This window comes from Branchiostoma lanceolatum, chromosome 6 (assembly GCF_035083965.1).
Source record: "Branchiostoma lanceolatum isolate klBraLanc5 chromosome 6, klBraLanc5.hap2, whole genome shotgun sequence".
NCBI classification, from domain to species: Eukaryota; Metazoa; Chordata; class Leptocardii; order Amphioxiformes; family Branchiostomatidae; genus Branchiostoma; species Branchiostoma lanceolatum.
Window position 1 is genome coordinate 23,093,492 of NC_089727.1, and position 27,583 is coordinate 23,121,074.

Here is a 27,583-nt window from a genome sequence, read left to right on the forward strand (position 1 = left end):
TTACGTAACTCATGATGTCAGTAACGTTACATTGTGGGCTTCGCGATGCCCCTTCCGAGTGGACGAATTCGAGATCTCGAGTTGACCCCCCCGGTGGCGCTATGCGAGCCATGTCAGTGCCGGTTTTGTATTGCGCTTCGAGCTACCGCTTCCGCGTGGACGAATTCGAGATCTCGAGTTTAGCCCCCTGGTGGCGCTTTGCGCGCCACGATTTGCGCCTCTACGTGGCGCAATTCCTGTCTCGAGTTGCGCCAATTCGTGTTCCAGAGCCTACCTCTCGAGCCAGCTGTAGAATAGTGTTGTCAAAAGGTCTGAATCCGCTTTGGTGATCTGTCAATATTGGATTGACATGCGCTGTTAGACGTTTGTTGACAAGGGTTTCTAGTGTTACTATGTGGAAAGCACTAGCTAGGGAGAGCAAGGAATGACGTCTTCACTCAGTGCTTGCCTGTGAGAAGTGATGCTGGGACCCCGTGGGTCCCAGTCCTTTATTCGTAACACATGTCTGGTGTCTCTGACCACCAATGGAGAGATTCCTGTCGTTACAACCAAAACACGAGTTCCACGATGTCTTTATTACATCACAAGCTATCTGCCACCCAAAAATCAAGACCACAGCACGTCCAGGTCAAAAGATACAAAAATTGAAGTTCTGCTGCAGTACCAAGGTCACATACCAGGGGGCCCAAAATCAACCTTGAATTTCGGCTTCACAACACCTGCCCACATACCAAATATCATTGTAATCCATCAAGAGGCTCTTGAGTTACGCTGACTGGAATGGTGCGGAAACACAAACACTGACAGACAGACAAACAAACAAACAAACAGACAGACAGACACACACAAAACTATATCTCCATTTTTCATGGAGATAATAACACTAGAACATTTGATACAATGCTGAGTAGGGATATAGGCCTGTAGTTGTTTGTTAGGTGATGGTTTCCGGCTTTGTGGATGGGGGTTACGTCTGCCTTTTTCCAGTCCGAAGGGACTTGTCCAAGGAGGAGGGACTATATTAGACGTCCTGATATAGCATCTGCTACTAGACACAAGAGCTTCGTTACTGTATTGTCCGGACCACATGACTTTCCGATTTTGAGGGCACATAGTTGTTGTCGTACCTCGTCAACTGACAGCTGAAGTGAGTCAAAAACTGTTTCAGGGATGGCGGTAGGTTGGAATGTTGGGGTTGGGTCGTCTCTGGCAGGAAGATCTGTCTGTTGTATGAAAAAATCGTTTAGGGCATTGGCCTTTTCTTCTGAGGTTTCGAGTATAACTGCCCCGACTTGAAGTGCTGGGATACCCGTTGATGTCTTACCAAGTGCAAATTTAGCAAATGTAAAGAATCGCCTGGTGTTGCCACTCTCTGCATCGCTCACAAGGTCCTCAATAGATGCTGCCTCGGCCCTTCTAGTTAGGGAGGTCACAAGGTTCCTTTGTCTTTTGTAGGTAGCCCAGGCTACGTCTGTATTAACCCGTTTTGCTTTGATGTGGAGACGGTATTTTCGACGCCCTTTCTTCTTTGACTTGTTTGTTCGAATATATCCATGGCTTTGCTGTTCTGGTAGTCGAAATGAGTTTGTGGGGGATGTGCTGTTTGCAGATCGCAATGAACATGTTATACCATGAATCCCAGATGTCGTCCATAGAGTCGAAGATATAATTAATGTCCCAAGGCGCGTTTTCGATGTGTTCATAAAGAGCCTCAATGTTTGCTTTGTCATATAACCACACTAGGTGTTTTCCGTTGGGCTGGCTTACCTTTACTATTAAGTGCGGTAACTGTTGATACAGTAGGTGGTCAGACTCACCAAGGGGAGCCAAGGTGCCCGTCTGGTAACACATTGCTGCCGGTGGGAAGTTGCAATCAGGTCAAGCAGGTTCCCTAGTATGTTGACATGTTTGGCTTAGCCCCGCAGTTAATGCCAACCGTTTGACACGATTCTCCCTGGCTGGAGGGAACCACTTAGAAATACTAGTAAACTCCACACATGCTATAGATTTTTAAAAATCACCTTGGCACGGAAGAATATCTCGCATCAATTCATAATAAACCTTTTGTAAATAGCATAACAAAACTGAGAACCAGCGCACATTGTCAAGAAATTGAAAAGGCTCGACACCACAACACACCAGTCACTCACAGATTGTGTCCCACATGTTATGAGAATATTGAAGATGATCATGAATTTCATTTTGCGGTGACCTGTCCTACTTAGAATAAAGAGAGAGATATGCGCTGTTACAGACTATTACTACTAAGACAAACTTCAACCTATCTCGTAACGTTACGCAGAGCAATGTTTTTCATGTATTGTTGTCATGTCCAACTCGTATACCACATACACAAGTTTATTCTAAACGCGAGAAAAAAATATTCCATTCATGACTATATTGTAACAGTTATCAATAACATTTTGTACATATATTTATAGATTAGCCTTGTAGAAATGTTGATTTACTGTCCTACATTGTATCATGTACGATTGTCGAGCAATAAAGTTCATTCACTAACTTGCACATCTGGGCTTACAACGCGAATGCACCGCACGTCAGTGAGAGTGCAAATGAAAATTGGTGAAAAATTGGCGACGGTGCCGCCATGAGCTGCACTGCAGTGCCGCCGCAGTGCCGCAGCCCAGTGAGAGGGGGGCTTTACATACTAGAGATGGAGAAGAGGTAACGTGAAAGAGGATGTTCAGTGTTGCTTCGTTTGTTGCCAGTTGAGCTTCCTTATCTGCAATTTCATTTCCGGCTGCAGGGATCACCATGTGTCCCGGGCACCAGGTGATCTGTACGGTGAGGCCTTGAAGTTTGAGTGCTCGTAGTTTGTTTCTGATGGTGTGTACCAGGCTGTTATAGGCCTCCACTTGCTAAACCCCTATGCCGTTCTCCATCGTCTTTTAGTGATGGTATCGATGGCAAGCACGGTGAAGGCCTTCAAGTTCCCCTTCGTAGTTGTTTGATTTAGCACCTACCGGTTTGCGTACAGTGAAAGGCTCTGTGACTCCCCATCTTTCATAGATGACTGCAGCGCACCCTGTGGGCCCTGGGTTTCCTAGGGCTGAGCCATCTGTGAAGATAACTGTTGTTGTATCATTTGTCTCAACGGTCAAACATGGAGTCGGTAGGAGTTGGAGTCATGGAACCGAAAGAAAGACGTTCTATAGAACACTGCTGATGACGTCACAATCCTGACACTAAACTGTGACCCTACCCAGATAGATGTAGACAGACACCTCTGCAAGCGTGCTGCAAAATTATACACGTATGCACCATACATTTTTTGCAAAACCTTAAATAGAAGTTGGCATTAATGGTACTCGTAGTTGTACAGACTAGCATGACCGAGTCTATGATCCAAAACGGATTCAGAAAGGTACTGAAATGAAGTAACTAAGCAATCTGGTGGCTTGCGTGTGCTCGGGTGACGTAACAATGTTGCGCTACACAAGCACTTCTGTGACGCGCTCATTGCCGAAGGTTGTCCTTGACTCGGCCTGGCGGTAACCGACATGTCAGGCGCCTCCTTACAACACGTGGACTTGTGTGTGGATCTAGAGTTGGAGGGATGGCTGGAGCGGGCCAGACGGCTGTCAGGACCCTACAAACGGAGGTGGTTCGTCCTGACGGGTGATCTACTCTACCAGTACAAGTACGCACACTAAGACCCATGTATCATGGCATTTCTCGCGTATGCTTTTTGTGGTTCTGTAGACGTTGAGCTTGCATCAAAACCTACCACTATAACTGCTTTTGTTTGTTCAAACCACATTTATGGCCATTTTCAGATCATCGTAGCTATGGTTCAAATATGTAAACATTGTTATCGATCATCAGTTTCACCCGATAGTCTCCTGAGGATTTTTTTACTCCTGTATCAAACCCATCCTGTAGGGCCCTGTAACACTTTTGCGTATACCATGTCCGTGACCGTGTGAGTTGCGTATTTTATAAACATTTTGTCATACGCAGGCGTACGCACAATACGCACCTAATGCGTATCTCAATCGTTTTGTGAAAGTTTTAGGTACGCAGGCATACGCAAGGTACGACCTAGTACGCCTGATAGTTTTGGAACTACCCAAAACTTTCGTGCGAGTGCTGTAACGCAACTCAGACGTTATAAATACGCAGTGCATCCGTCCGACATCGGTCGAGTGCGGGACGAGCGCGCTATGCATGCACGTGTGTTCGCGCTTTGTTCGCGATAATACGCTTCTCTTGCGGCATGAGTTCTGAGCAGCGTACACATAGCGTACGTGTAGCACAGATACAACGCGCGATGAACGAACGTATAGTGAATAAGAATATACGTCACGAATTAGTTCCGTTCGTCCTGCGATCGGGCAGCGCATTGCACGTATTAGTAACGTATAACAAACGCACAGACAGCGTACGGATAGCGTACACATAGCGTACTCGACGAGCATCCGGGTACATTACAGATTTGGTATTTAATTGGTCCGGTCAGGTATTAATTTCTTAAGGCCAGAGAGGAAACAAACACAACCTCAATAGCGTTTAATGTAAATAATCATTGAAATACCCCACGCAAGTGCAGTGTCCATGTTACACGCACATAAAAGTCCTACTTGTTGTCACTTCTGGGACCCCCAGACTTCTGGCGGGTCGCAAGCATTAGAAAAGGTGCAGCGCAGAGCGGCGCGAGTGACCGTTAGTGATTTTAGATACACCAGCAGTGTATCTAAAATGCTCGAAGACCTAAAATGGCCCTTGCTGGCAGACAGAAGGCGAGAAGCACGTTTAACTACACTTTATAAGATTTCCCAGGGTCTCATCAATATCCCACCTGAACAGTATCTTGTACCGGTTGCCCACAGACGCACCTAAGACGCACCAGAGCTAGCCATAACCTTAAATACAAACTCACTTCAGCACGTACAGATTGTTTTAGACTTTCCCTTTTTCCACGCTCGGTTAAGGAGTGGAATACCCTGCCGGGGCATATCGCACAAGCCCCGACAGTGGAGGCCTTTAAGGCCGGGCTCGCCGCCCTGCCGTAGCCCGTCAGGCCTGACCCCCCCTCAGTGATACCCCTTCAGGGGTTGTTAGAGGGTACCCGAAATGAAGATGAATGAAGGCGTCTTCCAATAACAGTTTACGTAACTACTGATATCAACGCAACCAAATATACAGGGTAAAATGGCTCTGAATGTCATAGAATATTCCAAAAGTAAAACCAGTGTCCCTGTTGCACATATACAGAAAAATTCTACTTGTCGTCAGTTGTGGAGGCCTCTTCCAAACACAGTTTAAGGAACTACTAATATCAATGCAACCAAATATGTTCGTAATTATCTCGTAAATGGAGATATAGTTTTGGGTGTGTCTGTCTGTGTGTGTATGTGTGTTTGTGTTTCCACACTACTGTCGACAGCATAACTCCAGAACCTCTGGATGACCTCTGGATGGATTACGATGATATTTGGTATGTGGGCAGGCCGAAATTCAAGGTCGATTTTGGGCCCCCTGGTATGTGACCTTGGTACTGCAGCAGAACTTCCGTTTTTGTATCTTTTGACCTAGACGTGCTGTGGTCTTGATTTTTGGGTGGCAGATTGCTTGTTATGTAATAAAGAAGTGGTGTAGGTTTGGGCCCCCTAGCAGCTTGCTCTGGAACTGCAGTGGCGTTATTGTGAAAATATTCTAAGGAGAATAACTGAACAAAGGGACGACGGGTTTACATGATATTCAGTATGCAGGTAGCTTAGACAGAAATGTACACAGTGATGTGCAAATTACGCTAATCGAAACTTAATTTGCATAATTAATGAGGAAAATCTATATTTGCAGTGTTTTCCATTATAAGACTCAAATACATGTAACATATGTAGTTTATGGCAAGTGAAGCATCAGCAGATACCAATTATGCAAATAAATTCCTCATTTACATAATTAATGCAAAAGTGCCATAATTTATCCAAGTGGAAAATTATAGGACTGACAATATCGCATCATGTCTAAGTTAGATAAAGGTGTTTATGACCAAGCAGAAATTTGATATTTTGAGCGAACAACTGCGTATTGACAAAATCTAGTACGGAACTCAGGGCCCTGTCACACTTGTGCGTATATCATGTCCGTGTGAGTTGCGTATTAACATTTTTGTCATACGCCGGCGTGCGCACAATACGCACCTAATGCGTATCTCAATAGTTTTGTGAAAGTTTTTGGTACGCAGGCACAGGCAAGGAACGGCCCAGTACGCCTGATATTTTTGAAACTACCGAAAACTTGATTTCGTGCGAACGCTGTCACGCAGCTCAGACGTTATAAGAACGCAGTGCATCCGTCCGACATCGGTCGAGTAAGTTGCGAGCGCGCTTTGTGTTTGCGCTTCAAACGCGGTAATACGCTTCTCTTGCGGCACGATATCTGAGCAGCGTACACATAGCGTGCTTGCAGTGCAGATACAACGCATGATGATCGAACGTTTAGCGAATAAGAATATACGTCACGAATTAGTGCCGTTTGTCCTGCGATCGGGCAGCGCATTGTACGTATCAGTGACGTATGACAAACGCACAGATAACGTACGGATAGCGTGCATATAGCGTACTTGACGAACATCCGGGGTACCTTCCAGATTTGGTATTTCATTGGTCGGGTCGGGTATTCCATTTAGTTAAGGGCAGAGAGGAACCAATCACAACCAGCAAAGTGTACATAACTTTTGATTTGAATAATCATTGAAATGCCCGACACAAATGTGTCAATTTCACATACACATAAAAGATCTACCTTTCGTTACTCGTGGAGGCGTCTTATACAAATAACAGTTTTCGTAACTACTGATGTCAACGCAACCAAATTCACAGGGTAAATAATGACTCTAAATGTCATGGCGTGTTCCAAAAGTAAAACTGTACAACAAAAGGTCCTTCTTGTCGTCAGTTATGGAGGCGTCTCCCCATAACAGTTTAAGTACATACTAATATCAATGCAACCAAATACGCTCATAATTCGATTGGCATTAGTCAGAAGTGCGTCAGGCATACGGTCGGCAGACGTTGTGTGCGTCCGGAATACGCTCAGCATACGCATACGCTATTCGCTCAGCATACGCTATTCGCTGCAAGGTTAACAGTATTGCGCACTTCATATGCAAATCATACGTGTCTCATACGCTGAATTCGTTACTCATACGCTATATGTGCGCCGCGCATAACTCAAGAAATCGGATATTTTGAGCGCGTACAACTGCGTATTGTCAAAATTTAATGCGGAACTCACACGTAAAATTGCTTATACGCACAAGTGTGACAGGGGCTTTATATGGAACTGCTTATACGCACAAGTGTGATAGGGGCTTTAAATGGATGTGAAATTTGGGGTACTGAGAAAATGAACGACACATCACCGATTGAAATTACACATAATCGCTTTTGCAAAAACAGTCTTGGTGTCCCCAGAAACAGAAGTAATATAGCATGTAGATCTGAAGTAGGTAGACTTCCTCTTGACATTGAAGTTTCTACCCGTCTCATAAAGTACTGGTTACGTTTGACGCAATTGGATATCGCTATGCATGTCCGTAGCTAGGATTTTGTTGGGGGGGGGGTTCTTCGGTACTATCAGAGGGACCAGCGAGCGCCGCAGGCGCGAGACGAGCGCCATAGGCGCGAGCTTTCTAGGGGGGTCCGGTGGCATGCTCCCCTGGCAAATTTTAGAAATTGAACCTTTTGAAATGGCATTTCCTGTGTTTTTGAGAGGATTTCAGAGCAAAAAATCTATGTGTAACCGGGGCTTTAAGTTCGGTGAAAATATCCATTTTCCTTACACCGTGAAATTTTGCTACGGTAAAGATAAAGTGAATCACAGTAATAGAGATGAGCTAGCTGTTAATTGGTTTGAATACTTGTTTGACATTTAATTAGGTAGTCATTTTAGATAGGATCTTGTCACAGGCATAGCTGTTATGAACTTCTATTTCACTTAATTACCATAGTGCTAATGATATATACATGTACATAATTACATTGATAGTTTTTATAATGAGCTTATTGTACATTTTTAAAGAAAGTACAAGTTGTAAGCCAAGATCAGCTTTTTTAAAAGCACTTGTGTCCTATATTTCCGCAATGTATTTGCCCACGGGCGTGAACCTGCAATAAAACTTTTTATGATATATACCCGTTATGCCCCAATAGGACAGGAACGACGTCCGTTCCGTCCTGCTTTTATGGTGTTAAAATGCCTAAGGCGTTGTGATGAAGTACAATTAAAGATGTTCACGTGGTGACTCTTCCATGATCTTCCATTCAGGACTCCGACCGCCCCAAAAGGCGCCTGGTGTCGCTTCTGCAGACATTCGGGCCTGTCGCTAGTAGGCGCTGTGATCACCAAGGGAGACGCCAATTCTCTCCTTATTCAGAAAGATACAGATAAGATTTTCCTGCGGGCTAGGTAAGTTTTTTTTATATGTGCATATGTATATGTATGTGTATGTGTATGAATGCTTAAATGTGTTTGTGTATGTGTACACGTGTTTGTGCTTGTGTGTGTTTGTATGTATGTATGTGTGTGTGTGTGTGAGTATGTATGTATGATATTTCATGGAAGATGTGGGGCAATGACGCCAAAACGGAAGACGAGTTTGATTATGGGTCCCCTGGCGGCGTTCTATGGTACTGCAGTAGGACTAGCAGAATCCTAATATCTTGTTGTTGTACTCAATAACAACCAAAAGTGGATTGTTGATTGCTTGTTTATTGGTTGTCATGTTATTTGTGCAGTTCTGCTGCGGAGCGGAAGGCGTGGTTATCGGCTATGAAACACGCAAGCGACCGACAGTTTGACGGTTCATCCCAGCTTTCCTTCACAGCAAGCACCGATCAACAGAACAGCTTGAGTCAGCAGTACACGGACAGTGTTCTCCTAGCCTTGGTCGCCTCAAATGACGAGTTCGAACGTCATAGCCAAATCTCCAAGCGACGCGCCACGGAACTGCAAGAATACCTCGAATGTAAAAAAGGGAAGGCCGTTAACTATCAAATATTGGAGAGAAAACTGAAACTATTCGACTTGTCGGCTAAGGTGGTGATGCAATCTAGCCAGGATCTTTTGAAGATGGCCAGGAAACATGAGAAGACCCTTGAGGCCTCTATGCTCGCCACAGGGCTGGGGAGTGGCGCCGACGCACGGAAGGTTCCCCGCAGGAGCACGGGGAGTGTGTTGATCTCCACCGCCGGTAGTGCCGCCTCAGTACGGTCCTATGGCCCTTTCAGCAGGAGAAACAGTAGCTTTGTCTGGAGCCAGAAGACCGGATTTGTCGAGATCTTTGACGATAAGGACGACAAGGATGAAGATAGCAGCAGTCAGGAGGATCAAGACGAGTTTCTGGACGCTGTTTCTACTCATTATTGCCGAACAGAAAACCGCTGTACAATACTTTAATCCTCTGCTTTAATTTCTCCACGATTCATTGTAATCATGACAGCTTAACAATAAACCCCTCTCAGCTACCATGACTAAATCACTGTTCACTTCAGCAGCCCTTCCACTGGTCAGGCCATTAGCTACATGTATATAGGAGCTTGGTGGCCAGCCGGCACCTCTAAGCCAGGAGAATGGGGAACGTCCTAATGTGCTAACATGTACAAATTTTTGTCAGACTGTTACAATGGCGTTGGCGAGCTCCTATTGGTACGTCTCATTTTTCAAATCAGCTCCTGACTAGAGGTGGAACGACTACAAGCTCTTAGGGCAGCGGGACCAATCAGCCCCTGGCAGTGATAGACCGGGAAATAATACATATACTTGTATGAAAGCCAGTGTAACATCTCTCTATCAAGAAATTGTCTAAAATAGCGCTATTGAATAATCGAAACGTACTCAAGACACATGTATATATTACACCAAAAAGGCAATTACTCATGTATTGGCAAATGAAAAGACGGCTATTAGACAAAGCTCCTGCTTTCCTTAATTTGGTATCATCAACGGGAGAACAACAAGTACGCCAGTGTGACAAATCGTACAGGTAATCAAAGCGCACAGGTAATTAAATTGTAGATGTAGATGTCACTACCATAAAGATTTCAGCATTTATTTATTTCCACTTTTTTGGCCATAAAACTGCTTTACCTTCTTTGCAACAAAGTGTTGCTACTTAACTAATAGCATCCGGCTTTGGCGCCAAATAAGGTCTTTCCACTCACGTGACCATACCGTGTTTACGTCACTCTGGATGGTTAGACCTGGACGTTATCAAGTAAGTTGGAATTTGTACTTGATTACAGTTTGAATGTTTGTCAAAGCGCGCATGGAAAGGAACATGTTTGACTTCCCCATGTCCAACCAACCAGCATGGCGACTGTGGCGTGCGAATTCATGGATGCCTTCAAAACGTCTACTTTCATTCTACCTAGTGAGGTAAGATATATACAACCTGAAGTTACCCAGTCAAAGTCGTGAAGAATTACATGTAAGTCCCTGTCATGGATGAGTTCCTTTCCCCAAATGTTCAACTTGCAGTGTCAGACGACGCAAGGTTCGCCGGAGCGTTCCGCAGCGCTATGAGCTGCTTGTGAATGTATCGTCTGAAGTTGCTCAGAAAGCGTTTTGCGACAGGACGTATGGAAAGCGCCGTGATTGTAATTTGACAGCTCGGAGGGAGTGTTTTTACACGATAGGCACCATACATTTGTATTTTGGTCCACAGAGCAGGTATACGGAAGCGCAGAAAGGCGCTTTCTGTCAAACGCAACACGAATTCAGTTTTAGGCGACCAGAAAGTCTTAACAATGTTTCATTGCTATGTAATGGTAAGCCATCTCACCGTTCCGAGAGCGTATGTGCAGTCATGAAGAATTGTGGTCTAGGTCAAGGTTCAAAATCCCAGACAGTAATGCCCACTTACTTCATGCAGAGTAATTTTCAGTTACAAATCCCTTCGCCCGAAGACCAATTCCACGTTTGTAATTGACAGAAGGTTTGAATAATGATGAGAGCGACTATAGCCCTCTGTGTCGACCCCCCCAACCCCAAAAAGAAATTAGGATGTTGAACTTTGACCTTGAGTCGGAGTTTTGCGATGGCTTATTGTTGGGTCTACTATATGACGACGAAGGAAATGTTACATTCTTTCCCCTAAAGTGCTCTGTGAAGAACCTGACTAATCCTTCGTTCACATGAGATGTATTGCTGTTAAGCACGACAAGGTTAGGATCCCGACTCTACACATGTTTAAAAGTAGACCAATCCCACGACCGACTACACCCACTTATTACAATACATATTCTAACCATGCCAACTTACGTCCAAAATGAAACTTTTTTTACTCGGCAAAGTAGTGGGCAACCTCAAGCCAACCGTACACACTCACGCCGTATCTTCAGAAAAGACTGCGGTATGAAAGATCGATGTCGGTTAGCTTGAGGAATGAATCCACTCTACTTTATACTGAAACTTATCTAACTAATTAGAATTATCAGGTGTTCCGTTAGTTAACCGTCTGAATCTCCTAACCAAGTCTAAAATTGCCACCGCAAGTCGTTGTCTTCAAACAAAATACAATTTTTTCCAATTAGAAAAAACGCAAGCTCTCAGAAGCAGCATCTAAATCAACGAACTTTACCGGCTCCACCATCCCGCTGCCCCATGATCCAGCACGGCCCCTCGAGCACTCACAGGGCACGTCAGGTTTTACTTCATGGAGATTTTTTTTGTTTCAAAACAGTTTGAACGAAATTTTCTCAAATGATCGCTATATCCCTAACGAGGTCGCGGGTTCTTTTTCTATTTTTTTTTTTTTTTTCACAGTGGATCTGATCCCTCGAGGCAAGAACATTCTGCTGCTTCAATAAGCGTTTTCATGTGACGTCATACAACATTTGGGATACCAACATGGAGGCGGACACAGCGATTTGCATTTCAGTGAATCGTAATTCAAGAACGGAGAGATTTTCCGATCCTCTCAAATAGGACAAATAACCTCCTTCAAGTGTGTATAACTCAAAGAAGAGAATTCCAGAAGGATAGTTGATATATAACGTTAGAAATGCTGCGCACTTGGGTTACGGCCACTTGAAATGCAAATGAGGCACCTGCCCGCTTCATTGATATGGAGAGTACATTAGTGAATACGCTCTATAGGCGGTAGACCTCATTCACTACGACGGTGTGAATATTTGTGGGCCCCTGTTGTATGGCGTTGTTTGAGCCTCGATGTGTGCCAGGTGAGGCGCGGTCCTCTTGATGTCGCCGTGCTTGTGGATGTACTCCCATTTCCATTCCGGGTGGAGGACGAAGTCCCGGCGGTAAGGGCGAGGGTTGGCCCCGTACAACTCTGCAACCTGGAACGGTACCAGTTAACGAACAAGTGTTAGTGACGTAAAATCCAAGGAGGTTTTATATGGTGGGATGGGATCTCAAAAGTATTAGATTATTTGATACTAGCAGCTTGTTTACGCAATCTAGGAGGAAATATTAAGCCTTCCTTGACTTTCATACTTTCAACAACTTGTGTTATTTGGGTAGATGATCAACTGATACAATTTAGCAATGGGGACGTTAGTCGCATCATCAATGAAAAATAGTTATGATATGTCACTCGAAAAGGCTAATTATTTGGCGAAGGTATGGGGTTTGGGACTAGTTCGCGCTATTGGAGAATCTCCATTCATTACATCAAGGGGACAAAATGTCGACTTTTAGTGCCCTGCTAGTCATTATTATTCGTAGTTTCCGTGCGCCGCAGAAAACGACATCTTTTAAACCAAACAAAACTGAGTCGAGACCAGAGGAAGTGACGTTCTCACCTTACTGTAGTCGGTGATGTGGAAGTGTGGTCCTTCGGTCGGCAGAGATGTAGGTCTGGTAGACAGAGTCTTCATCAAACGTGTCATGGCTTCTGCCTCTGCTCGGCAAAGAGGATAGAAACAATGTCTAAATAGGAATGTTACCAGTCTACAAGCCCAAGAGACATTCTTTTTCGTGTTTCACTCTTCATCGTGCTTAGCTTGAATAGAAAGAATAGAGATGCTTTATGATTTTCTCAAGGACACCGTATAGATATAAAACCTCCTTGGTTCTCATAACAACCCGAATAGTAGCTTGCTGTAATCAATATAAAACCTCCTTGCTGTAATGAAGGCCCGATTGAAAAGGTGACGAAGATTTCGGCGATCCATTGAGCACTACCTGTAGTAATCCCTCCTTAATCCATATCGAACTGTTATAGAAGTAAATCTTAAGCGCTTGGAAAAAAACGTTTCTGCAAACGAATTTGTCTTAACAGTCACCACACGGATGAAAATAGATGTAAGTTGATAAAATAGTCTTTTCTAAAACTCGAAACGATATGTAACGACACGGCTCCGAGTGTTTCACTGCAGTTATGGTTAGTTTCCAAAGACAGCACCAGGTAGTCGAGAAGTTTGATGGATAAGTTCTGCACACGCTGGAAGCTTTCAATCAATAGAGACAAAACTAAAGTTATGATATTCTCTAAAAATGCGTGAACGGGTAATAGCCAAAACCATAGTTTTCAATCACAGGGACAAACTTTAAACATAACTAACTTTTATACATACTTAGGGGTAGATATAACACCCCCTGGTTCTTTTCACCGAGCAACAAAACAACTTAGAATAAAAGCCCTCCGGGCTTCTTTTAAACTAAAGTCCATCCTCATGTCAAATCATAACCCATCCATACCTCTGGCACTTGATCTATTTAATAGCCTAGTTAAACCAATCCTGCTATATTGTAGTGAAATATTGGGAACAAATGTTCAATCACGAGACCTCATACTTCATGGAATAACTGAGAATCCAAATGAAAACATTAGGAAATCTGTATCCGACATAATATCTCCGGTTTTAGGATCAGATGTGAATATCCGTAAGGCAACCCGTGTCGGGAAAAAAACCGAACCATCTTCTACTCGACCTGTTCTTCTCCGACTTAGTAGATACAGTGACAAGCTAAATATTATATATCGATCTAGTGATCTAGCAAACCAAAATATAACAGTGTTCCAACCATCAATTTCGTATGAAATTTCCGATTTAGAATATGTTTTACTAAATTTCTGCAAGATACTCCTTCGCGTCCCCAGAAGTTCTGTTAACGCTGCTGTGAGAGGCGAACTGGGTATGTATCCATTATACATAGATAGTCAGACTCAAATGGTCAAATACTGGATAAGATTGAACAGCATGCCGAACGACAGAATTGTAAAAAAGGCGTATGACGAAGCCGTTAGACAAGAACAAGACTGGGTTGTTCATATACGTGATACACTTTGCAGACATGGACTCCAAAACATTTGGTTGAACCCTAGCGTCGATGCCAAATATTTCGGAGAAATGTTCAAGGAGCGCCTTAAAGGCGAGTTTCTGTCAAGCTGGCGGCAAATGATAAGAAGCTTTAAGAAACTTGAAACATATTCAAAAATAAAAACCGACTTTCATATAGAGAACTACCTCCAGTCAGTCCAAAACAAATCCTTCATAACACACACAACAAAACTCCGTATTGGAGCACACTGTCTTGAAATTGAAAAAGGCAGACACAGAAATGTCCAAGCCAATCAGAGAGACAATCCTACGTGTAAGGAAAATGTCGAAGACGAATATCACTTCTTAATGGAATGTCCAACATATGTAGATGAAAGAGTGAAGTTATTGCAGACAATTAAGTGTAAAACAAATGTAACATTACCTCAGTCGAAAACAGAGACGTTTTGTGTACTTATGTCATGTCCTGAAACAATATCTGTATATCTAGGCCAATATATTTATACATCTATGCAAAAAAGAATCCGTGAAATAGCGATTTAGTTGTATAAGACATTCATCTCTTCACCATATCATTGTATAATTGACATTTACAGCTCCATATTGTATCCCCTGTTGATATCATTTACCTCTGATAATATTACATAGATAGTGCTTTCTTATAGTTTGAAATGGAGCATTGTACAGCCTAGAACCTAACCATTGTATAGCATAGAACCTTCCTGTAGCTTTTAGTAGTTTGATATAAGTATCCAGTAGTATTTTATCTTTGCCTTACATTGTACCTGTTACAATCGTTGTGCAATAAACTTTGACTTGACTTGACTTATATTTCTGTCAGGTTCCGGAGCAACTGCCTGAAAACTACCGTTGCACGATACTGACATGATCTACCAAGAAAAGCCGCAGTACGTCCATACCTGATCTTCCCGCCTTCTTCAGCCATCTATGCAGAGATGGTACGACCTCTGGTTTGAACGCTGTCTCCGCCTGCTGCAAGAAGAATGATAATATTTTACTAGACGTTTGGGCAATGCCTAAAGATGACATGAAATAGAGGGGATGTTGTGGTGAATATGCGTGTTAGTGGGCGTGTTATGTGATTAGTCGGAGATTACTCGGATGGGAGCGGGGAGTATAGGAGCGCAGGCGAGCAGCAGCAAATTACGAGAGCTCCGAGAATCAGGCTCCTGAAGTTTTCACGTATTTTGTACTAATTTATACGTTCTTCTTTCCATTTAGAGCATAGGTCGTAATTGAACATATCTTGAAGCTGTAAAAACGGTGAATAGTCACATTTTCAGTATTTAAATCGAATTTCGAAAACATAATCTTCTCGGCGAAGATAAATATGCAGCCGTTGGGACTACATGTCGTCCACCCCTTCAAACGCATCTGTACTTGATTGCACGATCACCTTAGAAGAACTAAACGCTGCAATCTCTAAACTAAAGAACAACAAATCAAGCGGAAATGACAAATGAAATGTTAAAATCTGGCAAAATGCAGCTAAAAGAGCCCCTTCTCAATCTCTTTAACACTTGTTTACAAAACGGTTATTTTCCACAAGAATGGTCAGTCAGTCACATTGTCCCCATCCACAAGTCAGGAGACACCTCCCTGCCAGACAACTACAGAGGCATTTCGATAATTAGCTGTTTAGGGAAAATATTCTCATCTATTTTGAACGTACGTTGAGTCAAATTCTCTGAACAAAACAACCTCTTTCAACCCCATCAAGCCGGATTTAGAAAAAACTTCAGAACCACTGATAACCTGTTTGTTCTAAGCACACTAGCTAAAAAATACCTGAGCAATAATTCTCAACTCTACGCATGCTTTATAGACTTCAGCAAAGCGTTTGATTCTGTTTGGCGTAACGGTCTCATGTATAAATTGAATAAACTTGGCATAGGTGGTAATTTTCTCAAAGTTATAGAAGGTATGTATTCTAATACTATGAACTGCGTCTAGAAATGGTCTGACTGAGACTTTTGTTACCGAGTGTGGGGTAAAACAAGGATGTAATTTAAGTCCAACGTTGTTTAATCTATTTGTGAGCGATATTATATGTCAATTCAACAACACTCTCTGTAATCCTCCAGTTATGCATAACAAAGTGGTCCCCTGTCTATTATATGCTGATGACTTGGTCATCTTCTCCGAGTCAAAACAGGGACTACAACATTCCCTGAATAATCTAGAAAAGTACTGTTCACATTGGAAACTAAATGTAAACCTTAGAAAAACAAAGATTATTGTTTTTTCAAAAGGTGGTCGCTTACCAAAAAACTATTCTTTTGTATTTGATAGTCATATTGTAGAAATTGTTACGTCATATACTTATCCAGGTATAGTTGTAAACTCAGCTGGCACGTTCAAAGCAAATAACAAATTCTTAAGTTCCAAAGGTTTAAAAGCTCTATTTGCAATCAAACAGTCACTGGATAAAGCCAATGCCCCATTATCTGTTAAAAACAAACTTTTTGATTCCTGTGTAAAACCTATTCTACTCTATGGCTCAGAAATTTGGGGCGCAGTTAAAAGTCCTAAATTCTGTCCCATCGAATCCGTCCATCTTAAATTCTGCAAACAGTCCCTAAATGTTCCCAGATCAGCCAGTAACCTTGCGTCAAGAGCGGAGCTAGGGAGGTACCCAATTCAAGTTGAAGCATCCCTTAACGCCATCAAACATTTCCTCAGAATGCGCCAGAACGTGCCAGCTGACAGTCTACAAGCGGACGCTCTTTCATGTCAATTTCTGCTAGATTCTAATGGTAAAAGATGCTGGGCGTCCGGTGTTCGTAAGATACTAGAAGGGTGTGGTTTTGCCTTCGTTTGGAGCCCCAGGTATCCCTGGGAACAAACATGACTCCTATCATCAATTCCATTAGCCAACGTTTGAAAGATATTTACACCCAAACATTCTCATCCGAAATTCACAATGATGATAGAGAGAAATCTTATAGCAACAAATTACGAACTTACCGACTGTTTAAGTCCCTGTATAAGGAAGAAGAGTATTTATCTATAAGTAACATACAGCATAGAGTAGCTGTCACTAAATTCAGGATTAGTTGTCACAAATTACATATTGAAACAGGAAGGCACAACCACACGCTTCTAGAACATAGAATTTGCCAATTTTGTGAGTTAAATCAAATAGAAGATGAGCGGCACTTCATTTTAGATTGTTAACTTTATGATATTGACAGAAATGTTCTTTTCAAATGTATTAATGAGAAATTCCCATACTTTGAATATTTAAACGCAACGGATAAATTCATATTTTTGTTGCGTCTAGATAACCCTTGTATAAGAAACATGATCTGTTCATACATCTACACATGTACAAAGAAGCGAGAAGAAGTTGACTTTACTAGATTAGCTTAGCTTATCCCTTTCTTCTACCATGTATGTTTACACAATGTACTGTACATATTCCACTGTATATGTCACTTAGATGTTAGTTAGGTTTGTGTTAAACGACCTGTATCTAGCCCCTCGGGGCACGAACATACAATAAAGGTCTTCAATCATTACATGTCTAGTATGCATCATAGTTGTGGAATTGGCACAGTTTGTCAGCGTCGGGTCTCGACCGGCGATAGATAAATTACTGGTTGTAACAGCATGGTTAACAGGTTGTTTGCGATTTTGTGGTAGAAACCGGTGTGGTGGAAACTTTGTAGTGTAACACCAGTGTGTGTTGTAACATTCGTGGAGGAAACCTGTGTAGTGTAGCCTGTGAGGCGGAATCCTGTGTGGGGTAGCCTGTGTGGCGGAAATCCTCTGTGGGGTAGCCTGTGCGGTGTAGCCTGTGTGGTGGACTGTGTGGAGGAAACCTGTGTTGTGAACTGAGCGGTGGAAACCAGTGTGGTGTAGCCTGTGTGGTTGAAATTTGTGTGGTGAACTGTGCGGAGGAAACCTGTGGTGAACTGTGTGGGCCAGGGGGAAACCTGTGCGGGATAGCCTGTGTGTTGAACTGTGTGGTGTAGTCTGTGTGTTGAACTGTGTGGTGTAGCCTGTGTGTTGAACTGTGTGGTGTAGCCTGTGTGTTGAACTGTGTGGTGTAGCCTGTGTGTTGAACTGTGTGGTGTAGCCTGTGTGGTGTAGTCTGTGTGTTGAACTGTGTGGTGTAGCCTGTGTGTTGAACTGTGTGGTGTAGCCTGTGTGTTGAACTGTGTGGTGTAGCCTGTGTGTTGAACTGTGTGGTGTAGCCTGTGTGTTGAACTGTGTGGTGTAGTCTGTGTGTTGAACTGTGTGGTGTAGCCTGTGTGTTGAACTGTGTGGTGTAGCCTGTGTGTTGAACTGTGTGGTGTAGCCTGTGTGTTGAACTGTGTGGTGTAGCCTGTGTGTTGAACTGTGTGGTGTAGCCTGTGTGTTGAACTGTGTGGTGTAGCCTGTGTGTTGAACTGTGTGGTGTAGTCTGTGTGTTGAACTGTGTGGTGTAGCCTGTGTGTTGAACTGTGTGGTGTAGCCTGTGTGTTGAACTGTGTGGTGTAGCCTGTGTGTTGAACTGTGTGGTGTAGCCTGTGTGTTGAACTGTGTGGTGTAGCCTGTGTGGTGTAGCCTGTGTGTTGAACTGTGTGGTGTAGCCTGTGTGGTGTAGCCTGTGTGGTGTAGCCTGTGTGTTGAACTGTGTGGTGTAGCCTGTGTGGTGAACTGTGTGGTGTAGCCTGTGTGGTGAACTGTGTGAGCGAAACCAGTGTGGGGTAGCCAAAAGCTAAAAGTGTGACCAAAATCCTGTGCACACATGTCATAGGCAGTCCCATACCACATTTGGTATAGATACTAGAGCACCTAAACCAGAAATGTAAGGTAAATTAAACAAATTGGCCAATCAGGCCCTTGCATTTTGGAATGTAGTGCTCCCATTGGCTGCCACTTCCCACACCATATATGGTATTGGAATTGACACAAATTCACACAAAAAAGCCTAAAATAATTAATTTTGAATGTATGGTGTATGCCAAAACAATAATGGGCTCCTTTCAGTAAATATCCAATGCACAACTCTACTAAATTTCAGGTCCCTTGGTTTTCATACCAGGACACCAGAGGCTAAAATTCACGTTTATGGTCTGAAACTGGCAAAAAAACTCAATAAAATCATTTCAAAGGCATTTATAAAAAAAAGAATATCTGGGGGGGGGGGGTGTACCCACTCTACCTGTATACCAAATTTCAGCTCATTTGGCCTAGTGACGACTGAGATGAAGCCCTTTGAAGATTTGATAGGATGAGGAGGAGAAGAAGAAGACGAAAGAAACATGACCAAAAACAATATATTTCAACCATATTTCATATGGATGAAATATGAATAGTCATGCCATTAGGTACCAGCGTTATCAACCAAGGATTAATGTGTTCAAAAGTTCGTATTTTCCGGAGAACCATAGTAGATTGGACTCATTGTCATCGATCACAGTAGAAACATCCTCACTTAATAGCTTAAAGAACGGTTGCAGTCAGATGTGTAACAGGCCGTTCAGTGTAATATAACCAGCTGCTTCCGCGCCGCATCCCTGCGAAGCTGGTGTGTTACGCCGAATGGCGGTTATATCGGCTACATTTTGAATATAGATACAGATAGATACAGTTTAAGATGTGCACTTCATTTGATTCAGGGCTTTAGGGAAAGCGGGAAAAGGTATTCTTTTGAATGTTCGCCACACCGCCATATACGTAAGTACGATTTTCAGACATATACTCTTTAATCAGATATCAGGTGTCATCTGCAGCCTCGCTGTAACTTTATAATCTACTGGGATACATGGAAGTGTGTTTGATTAGTGCTTATGGAATAGGTAACATTTCAAGCTGTCATTTTGTGCTTGTTAAGCACAACGTCGCAGATAGCGCTTTGGGCCCTTGCTTTTTGGAAATGACTTTTTGTCTCGTTATAATAAAGGTAGCAACGACCGGTAGTTCAACTTACCTTCTCTATCTGTCGTCTGTTGGCCATGTCGTTGATAACTCCTAAAACGGCCTGTTTGTCTGACAGAAGAACAACAACACAAGGCGACGTTGAGAAAAATGTTTCAACACATTTTATCGTTACAATCTCGCGAAGTACACTCTGAGCAATTACTGATACGTAAGGAAAGGTAGCATTCACAGAAAAATCGTGGACAACATATGGTGACTTTCATACGTAGATCTAGATTTACAAAAAGAAAGTTGGATGTACTTTACATGGTAGCATCACACACCTTTGTCGTTGGCTAGTTTAAGCCACGCTTCCGTAGCCTGGGCCGCGTGAGGGTCCAACGTGTCATTCAGAGCCTAAAAGTAAAAAGGATGTAATCTATTACGTACAGTATTCATTGGCATTGGCACACTCAGCCGAAGTCCGACTCAAGAGCGGCCTGTACACATGGGGCCACGAAGTGCCTGGAAATGCCCAGCTGCGCGGCGGTGTGACTGCCACAGTATCGTCTCGCTATGAATCATGACCAATTTGCACCACAGTGAGCACAAAATTATAAAACAGATACCTAGAAACTATGGCATAAAGAGTAAGCCACAAATTTCCAAATTTGCGCCTAGTGACTTCACTGATTTTCATATCATCCCTGACCTGACCATTGCATAACTCACTGGAAGCTTGTTTACAAAGGCCGCCGAGTCGGACTTCGGTTGAGTACTCCGAGTGTGCTTGCGTGGAAAATGCGCGTGTAAGCCCAGCCACTGCCTACTTCCATCAGGTTTATTTGACTAACTACTGAAATTACCAGTCCATGTGGTCACGTGTTGATCACGTGTCCAAATAAGATTAATGAAATGCGACGGCATCCATAAATTGGGACCTCGGGTATAATCTCAGGGCTATTCGTGCAACGTCACGGCGGCCTCGCCACGGTGCGCGTTTTCAACCAAGCACACAGAATCATCACACCCTACTCTTCGATAAGTGTGTCGGGTTCTTTAACGTGCACAGGTTTGACGCTTGAGGCTAACGCCTAAAGTTTTCTCATACACGGGAACGCCGACTTGGCGTCACCACCCGAAATGACGAACACAATCGGTCACGTGTAAATCATGTGTCCGTATGATCACGTGTCTGAAGCAGTGACGTCAGCTACCTTGAGGAAAGTCGTAGTGATCTCATGACCTGGTGAGACTAGATCATCTTCATGCTGGCATAACTTTTAATAAACCTTGTGGTTAAAAGGAGACCTTTAGAATCTTAAGGGTTCAATATAATATCCTTTTCCTTCACCTCCTACCTTTGTCATATGGTTTTGACCTTTATGACTGATGAATTTCATTGACTATGCAAATGAGGTCATAATTTGAAACATTTATTCTCAACTATGCTAATAAACCTTGTGGTTGAAAGGAGACCTTAAGAATCTTAAGGGTTCAATATAATATCCTTTTCCTTGACATCATACCTTTGTCATATGGTTTTGACCTTTATGACTGATGAATTTCATTGACTATGCAAATGAGGTCATAATTTGAAACATTTATTCTCAACTATGCTAATAAACCTTGTGGTTAAAAGGAGACCTTAAGAATCTTAAGGGTTCAATATAATATCCTTTTCCTTGACATCATACCTTTGTCATATGGTTTTGACCTTTATGACTGATGAATTTCATTGACTATGCAAATGAGGTCATAATTTGAAACATTTATTCTCAACTATGCTAATAAACCTTGTGGTTAAAAGGAGACCTTAAGAATCTTAAGGGTTCAATATAATATCCTTTTCCTTGACATCATACCTTTGTCATATGGTTTTGACCTTTATGACTGATGAATTTCATTGACTATGCAAATGAGGTCATAATTTGAAACATTTATTCTCAACTATGTTAATCTTTACGCAACTTCCAAATACCACAAGTATGAAATTGCCATTATTTACCAGTATGGAATCATAGAAGTTTCTCTTTAATTATGCAAATTAGGTCTTAATTTGCATCTTTTTCCTCTTTGAACAATCTTCACTTCCTCACTTACAAATGCCTCATGTTTAGATGGTCCTATCATAGAACACATTGGGTTTATAAGATTTCCTCATTAACTCTTTAACTTAGATTTTGATTTGAAAAACTAGCATTTAATCACACCAAAAAGTATGATGATTTGTCAACGCCCTCTTCAGTTATAGTATTTTCTCATTGATTATGCAAATGAAGTCTTCATTTGCATAATTGATATCTATCAATATTTCCCTCTTTCTCGGGTACATAGGTACACAATTATGTTAATTATCCTTCAAGCTACCTACATACCAAAAATTATTACCATCCGTCACCCCCTTCTTAGTTATTCTCTTTTAAAGTGTGAAACAAAACCTGCTCCTGCAGTTCCAAAAAGGCACTAGGAGGCCCAAACCCACACCATTTATTCTCTGCCCCGAGACGTATCTACCACTCAAAAATGGCATGACCAGAACGCAAGATATCAAATAGGAAGTTCCGCTGGAGTGCCATAACGAGCCGCCAGAAGGCCCAAAATCTAATCATTTCGAGGTCTCAAGAAGACCTACCAACATGCTAAATATCAATACAATCCGTCCAAGCCTTCTCGAATTATGCTGTTCATCCACATCCGGGCATTTGCACATCCACACATACGAAGGTAATGATATCCGTTAGTTGAAGTCGTGATGTATGAGGTAGGTTTACCCGTCTCCTGTCGAACTGCATCATGGACGTGGTAGCAGGGCGGGCCTGGTACTTCCTCCTCAAAATAGCTCTCAGCTCTTGTTCCTTCTTCGATCGACTTGCATCAACTTTAGACAAACACAAGGGTTCATTAGTCATCAAAGCAATGGTGATATGATCTAAGATATTTGAGATGCATCTATTGTTTATTTGTTGTTATATTTCTGTCAGATATGCATGTCGTTCTAAAATACATACAATATGACATATTATGACCCAAAGGATAATAGTGCACGTCACCAACTGATAATATCACGTTAAGTCAGTCAACCTTGTGGCGATAACATCCTATGTCCCCAGCCATTCCAGGTCATGGGGTCAATGGACGATCCTACATTTACGTTATGTGAGTGTTTATGTCTTTGTGTTTCTGTAGACGTTTGGCAGCATAACAAGCATGCAAACTATGGATAGACTGTGTCCTGTTAATTGATGTAGCACCAGGTTTAGTCTTACTTTTGTAGGTAGGTTTGCCCATAGCCGCATCTGCGTCGTGATAGCCTGGTACGTTGCGCAGTCGCGTGGTCAGGAAAACTCTGGATAAATGACAGAACCGTAATTACACGTAGATACCAGTGTACTCAGTATGGCTACTCGTATACTGAATAAGCATCTTGACCTTTACACTACGTGGGAGCAATGCCTTCTTTGATAACATATCTGCTAGTAACGGCATGCCAAAAAGAAGCCTATTGTCTCCTTTTCTGTTAAAGACCTGAGCGTTGAGGCAAGATGAGTCTGTACGCAGACGACGTATGTATTATTTGTCCGTCTGACAAAGCTCTGCAAACCTAATGTGTTGACGTTCTAATGCTGAAAGTGACATTCTGTTCAGCGAGAAATAAAGCCAATATATATTCTGATATGGTTCATCTGCCCGGCCGAGGCAAACGATAAATAAATGTGGTAGATAACTGCCACAGGTGTAACTTCCGTTACCGGTAACGGACGTTACAACAGTAAACTTTGGCTTTTCCTTAAAAGATGTTCATTTTTGCGTTACATCTTTTGTTAGTAAGAGGACGTATGTATGCATGGGCATTTAGAAAATGGGCAGCGTTCCTACATCAGGCCTTGTTAACAACACAGAGCCATCAAACGATGGTAACGGAGATTACATTCATTACTGTAATGTCTTTTGTTCCGGGAGGTGCTTCACAACTGATAGCAAACACTTCTTATGTGTTCGTTTGAAAAGCCTTAAGTCTTAAAAACGACAGTTTGGCACCTTATATGTGGCATATCTTAATGTCAGGAAAGTCTGACTTCAAACGGTAACGGAAATCTGACTTGATTTTTCGGAGGGCCTCGGTAGCTGGATTCACCTGGTCATTCTCTGAATTGAATTGTTACGTTCTCGGCTGCTTTTTAAATTTTGCATGTCTCCTCAGGCGACAGCCGATCTTTAGGCTTTTTAGGCCGCCCATTGCTATAACTTCTTCTAAGTCAAAACCCATAAGTAATGTTGTGGTGCATTTTTCGTGAAACATTATAGGTGTTGTGGGAAATGAAGAAAGCGTCGATGGTGCCCGTAATTTGGCTCATATCAAATCATGAAGGCTGGCCACAGCGATTTGTACATCTAAATGAGAACGAGCGTATTGTATTGTGAATATGACAGAATCTAGTAGACAGCCCACTGGCAGGTGCAATAGCCAATACGTGGGTTACGTGTATTGAGTGACCCGGTCGTCATATTTGCGTAACCCCCTACTCTTATTTTGCGAAACCCAATACAACCACACCAAAAACAACATGACCAGTTAACGTAAACTTCTCCACTTGGATGGTTGTTGAATGTAACATTGCAAGTTTTGCCCATCCAAACTAAGGCACACTACATTGCGATCTATTTCGCTATAAGTATGACATTTTAGTGCGGTGCTCCCCTTCGTGTATTTGTAAAAACCACGTCTTCGCGACTAATTGTTCCGTTTTCCGCTTCAATATACACATTTATTAAAACTGATAGAAAATTGGACACGATTTCAATAGTCTACGGATAGCACACATACCTTTGGCCTAGTTAGAATGTAAATAAACATGTAAACACAGCAGACGAGCCGGACGGTCATAATCCAGGTGGAGGTGTGTGCTTTGGTAAACCTATCCATGATAATAGCCAGCTTAAAAAGTCAACAAGTCGTCTGATCAATAGTATTGTGTGTACAAATAACACAACCGTGACTGTAAATATTGTTTCATAAACTGGCACGCTGTTGAAAGTAGCTTGTGAACGGTTCATATTCAGGACAAGTTAGACAAGTTACCACTGGTAACACACTGTACAGCGACAACACTACGAGCGAAATTGGGTCAAAGGAAACAGGTTTGCCTTTACCTGCTTCTACCTTACTGCTAGACATATATGTCAGACTAGGAAAGGTTTATACATAATTTAGACCGTCTGTGTTATTACAATAGTTGTGGTCATGCAATTGTGGTAGATTATAATACTTGTAATGGTTTAATCGATGACAATTTACACGGGGATTCAGTGTAGTTTCCAAAAGGGTTGACCTGTACTTATTAGTTTACCTGTCAGTGAGTGACCTTCGAAATCATCATTCTAACTAACCAAGTGACCTCCATGTCAGTTTTGATCTCAGAAGTTTTAGTGTATGATATGGGACATTAAAACTTAGTATCGTAGCATACTGTTACGATACAGTTCTGTATGTTAGGAGAGACAAAGACGATAGGATCCAGATAATTGGTGGTTTGTTGTTCACTTACTCTGGTGGATGGGGTTTGTTACGCCTCTGTGGTTCGGGGGGCCGCATGGGGGTGGGTTCGTCCAGGCTCTTCATGTGGTAGTCAGCGCCATACGACGTCGGTGTCCAAGCCCTCCTCTCGCTGTGGTCCGTCCATGCAGACCGTGCTTTCTCCTTCACGTCTTTTAGAACCCGAGGATCTAACTTTCGTGTTGCGATCTCCCGAAGTCGCGTCTGGTCTACGCCGTAAGGTGGTGCCGATCTTGACCGATGTTTGGATATTGGTTCCCCTCGACGCCCAGGTAAATAATGTGCCGTAGCCATACTTTTGGTGAATTTAACAACAACGTAGAATAAAGCTGAAGCGGCGTTGTCAACCGACCAGACGGTAACTCCACACGCGACAACACGCCGTTGGATGCTTATGTGTTGTGTGTGGCCCCTGAATCGTCAGGTGGTATAGCGTGCCGTATTGCCAAGCAACATGATCAGCTGACTGAAAGGTAAACTAATTCATTATTCATGAATCATTAACGCGGACCCTACCATGACGTCATCTTAATAGACTCTCGCGAGACGTTGCGTCATTTTGCGAGATACGTGCGTAGTGTTTCGTTTGCTCTCCACTGCAGGGGAGTGGGTCCGGCTGGTTTTTGACGTGTTCTAGTAGCCTCCTTTGCAGGCCTCTCGGACGGCGCCGGCATTTAGTTTTTTTTGGAAGCGCTGATTCGCGATTTTCAACTTATCGGGGCAAGATTCTTGGCTGGGGGGGTGGGGGGGGGGGGGGGGGTCGTATCTGCTTGGGGAACCGCCGTATGGGAGTCCTGAATAGTTTGCAATCACTGAAATCTGTAAAAGCACGTGGTTTAGATTCTACGGAGCAGAACAAGTATGTCAACCATAATATTTGGTAATTCTGTTTAACACAATTCTGCTTAGAGGCACGTTTCCATCCAACTGGAATGCAAGTATTCTTACACCGATCTTTACATCAGGAGACAAATCTATGAATTATGTTGACAACTACAGAGGGATTGCCATATCAAGTTGTTTGTCAAAATTGTTTACACTCCTTCTGGATGCTCCATTACAGAACTTTGTGTGGAAAGTAATGGTCTATTAACCGACACTCAGTTTGGATTAAAAAGAAAAGTGCCGAACATCCGATAACGTTTTCATTCTCTTCTCTTATTGAAAAATATATACAAAAAAGAGAGGGAAATCATTTGTTTGCTTTGTCGCCATGAAGAAGGCATTCGACAATGTATGGTGGGATGGTCTATTCTACAAATTATAGAATTATGGTGTTGGTGGCAAATTCTTCAATGTGTTGCAATCTATGTACAATGTACCTTGATGTTGCTTATGTAGTCAGACTACTAAATGGTTTGTCAAGTCCCTTTGTCTCCATCTGTGGAGTAAGGCAGGGCTGCAACCTCAGTACATTATTATTCAATATTTTTGTCAATGCTTTGATCGTGATGAATGTGACCCAGCATCGTTAAGTTACAAATCACTTAACTGTTTATCTTGGGCAGATGACCTTGCCTTGATTTCATTGTCTAAAGAGGGGCTCCAGAACTGTATTCATAAGCTGAAAATGTATTACAACAAATGGAAATTAAGTATGAATGTAATGTAATCCGGCGGTGTGCAGGACCAACAAGTACCATGCAAATTTCAGAATGTAAACAACTAGAATCTTGCTGAAGATCTAGATTTTTTCAACGGAAGAATGTCCGCAATCTGAGGGTCCAGACAATTTTTCATTACGCAGCGAACTCAGGTTCTGCAAAAGGTCCCATACCACATTTGGTATGAATACTAGCGCACCTGAGCCAGAAATGCAAGATAGAATGATGAACTCAATTGGCCAATCAGGCGGTCGCATTTTGAAATGCAGTGACTGTCA

General features: G+C 42.6%; 2 protein-coding genes across 2 annotated transcripts; one reads left to right on the forward strand and one right to left on the reverse strand.

Annotated features, from left to right (window-relative positions):
* Positions 1–3,222: 3,222 nt before the first annotated feature.
* Positions 3,223–14,832, forward strand: LOC136437070 (oxysterol-binding protein 1-like). The gene is made up of 3 exons (XM_066431537.1): positions 3,223–3,661; positions 8,296–8,436; positions 8,766–14,832. Exons 1-3 carry the CDS (start codon positions 3,522–3,524, stop codon positions 9,424–9,426), a joined length of 942 nt encoding a protein of 313 aa, XP_066287634.1. The 5' UTR covers positions 3,223–3,521; the 3' UTR covers positions 9,427–14,832.
* LOC136437069 (uncharacterized) lies at positions 9,865–26,139 on the reverse strand. The gene is made up of 8 exons (XM_066431536.1): positions 25,694–26,139; positions 23,414–23,493; positions 22,919–23,025; positions 20,489–20,561; positions 20,215–20,273; positions 15,194–15,266; positions 12,792–12,889; positions 9,865–12,326 (listed from the first exon to the last, which is right to left on the reverse strand). The coding sequence occupies exons 1-8, from the start codon at positions 25,993–25,995 to the stop codon at positions 12,144–12,146; spliced, it is 975 nt and encodes a 324-aa protein (XP_066287633.1). The 5' UTR covers positions 25,996–26,139; the 3' UTR covers positions 9,865–12,143.
* Between the last annotated feature and the right edge of the window lie 1,444 nt (positions 26,140–27,583).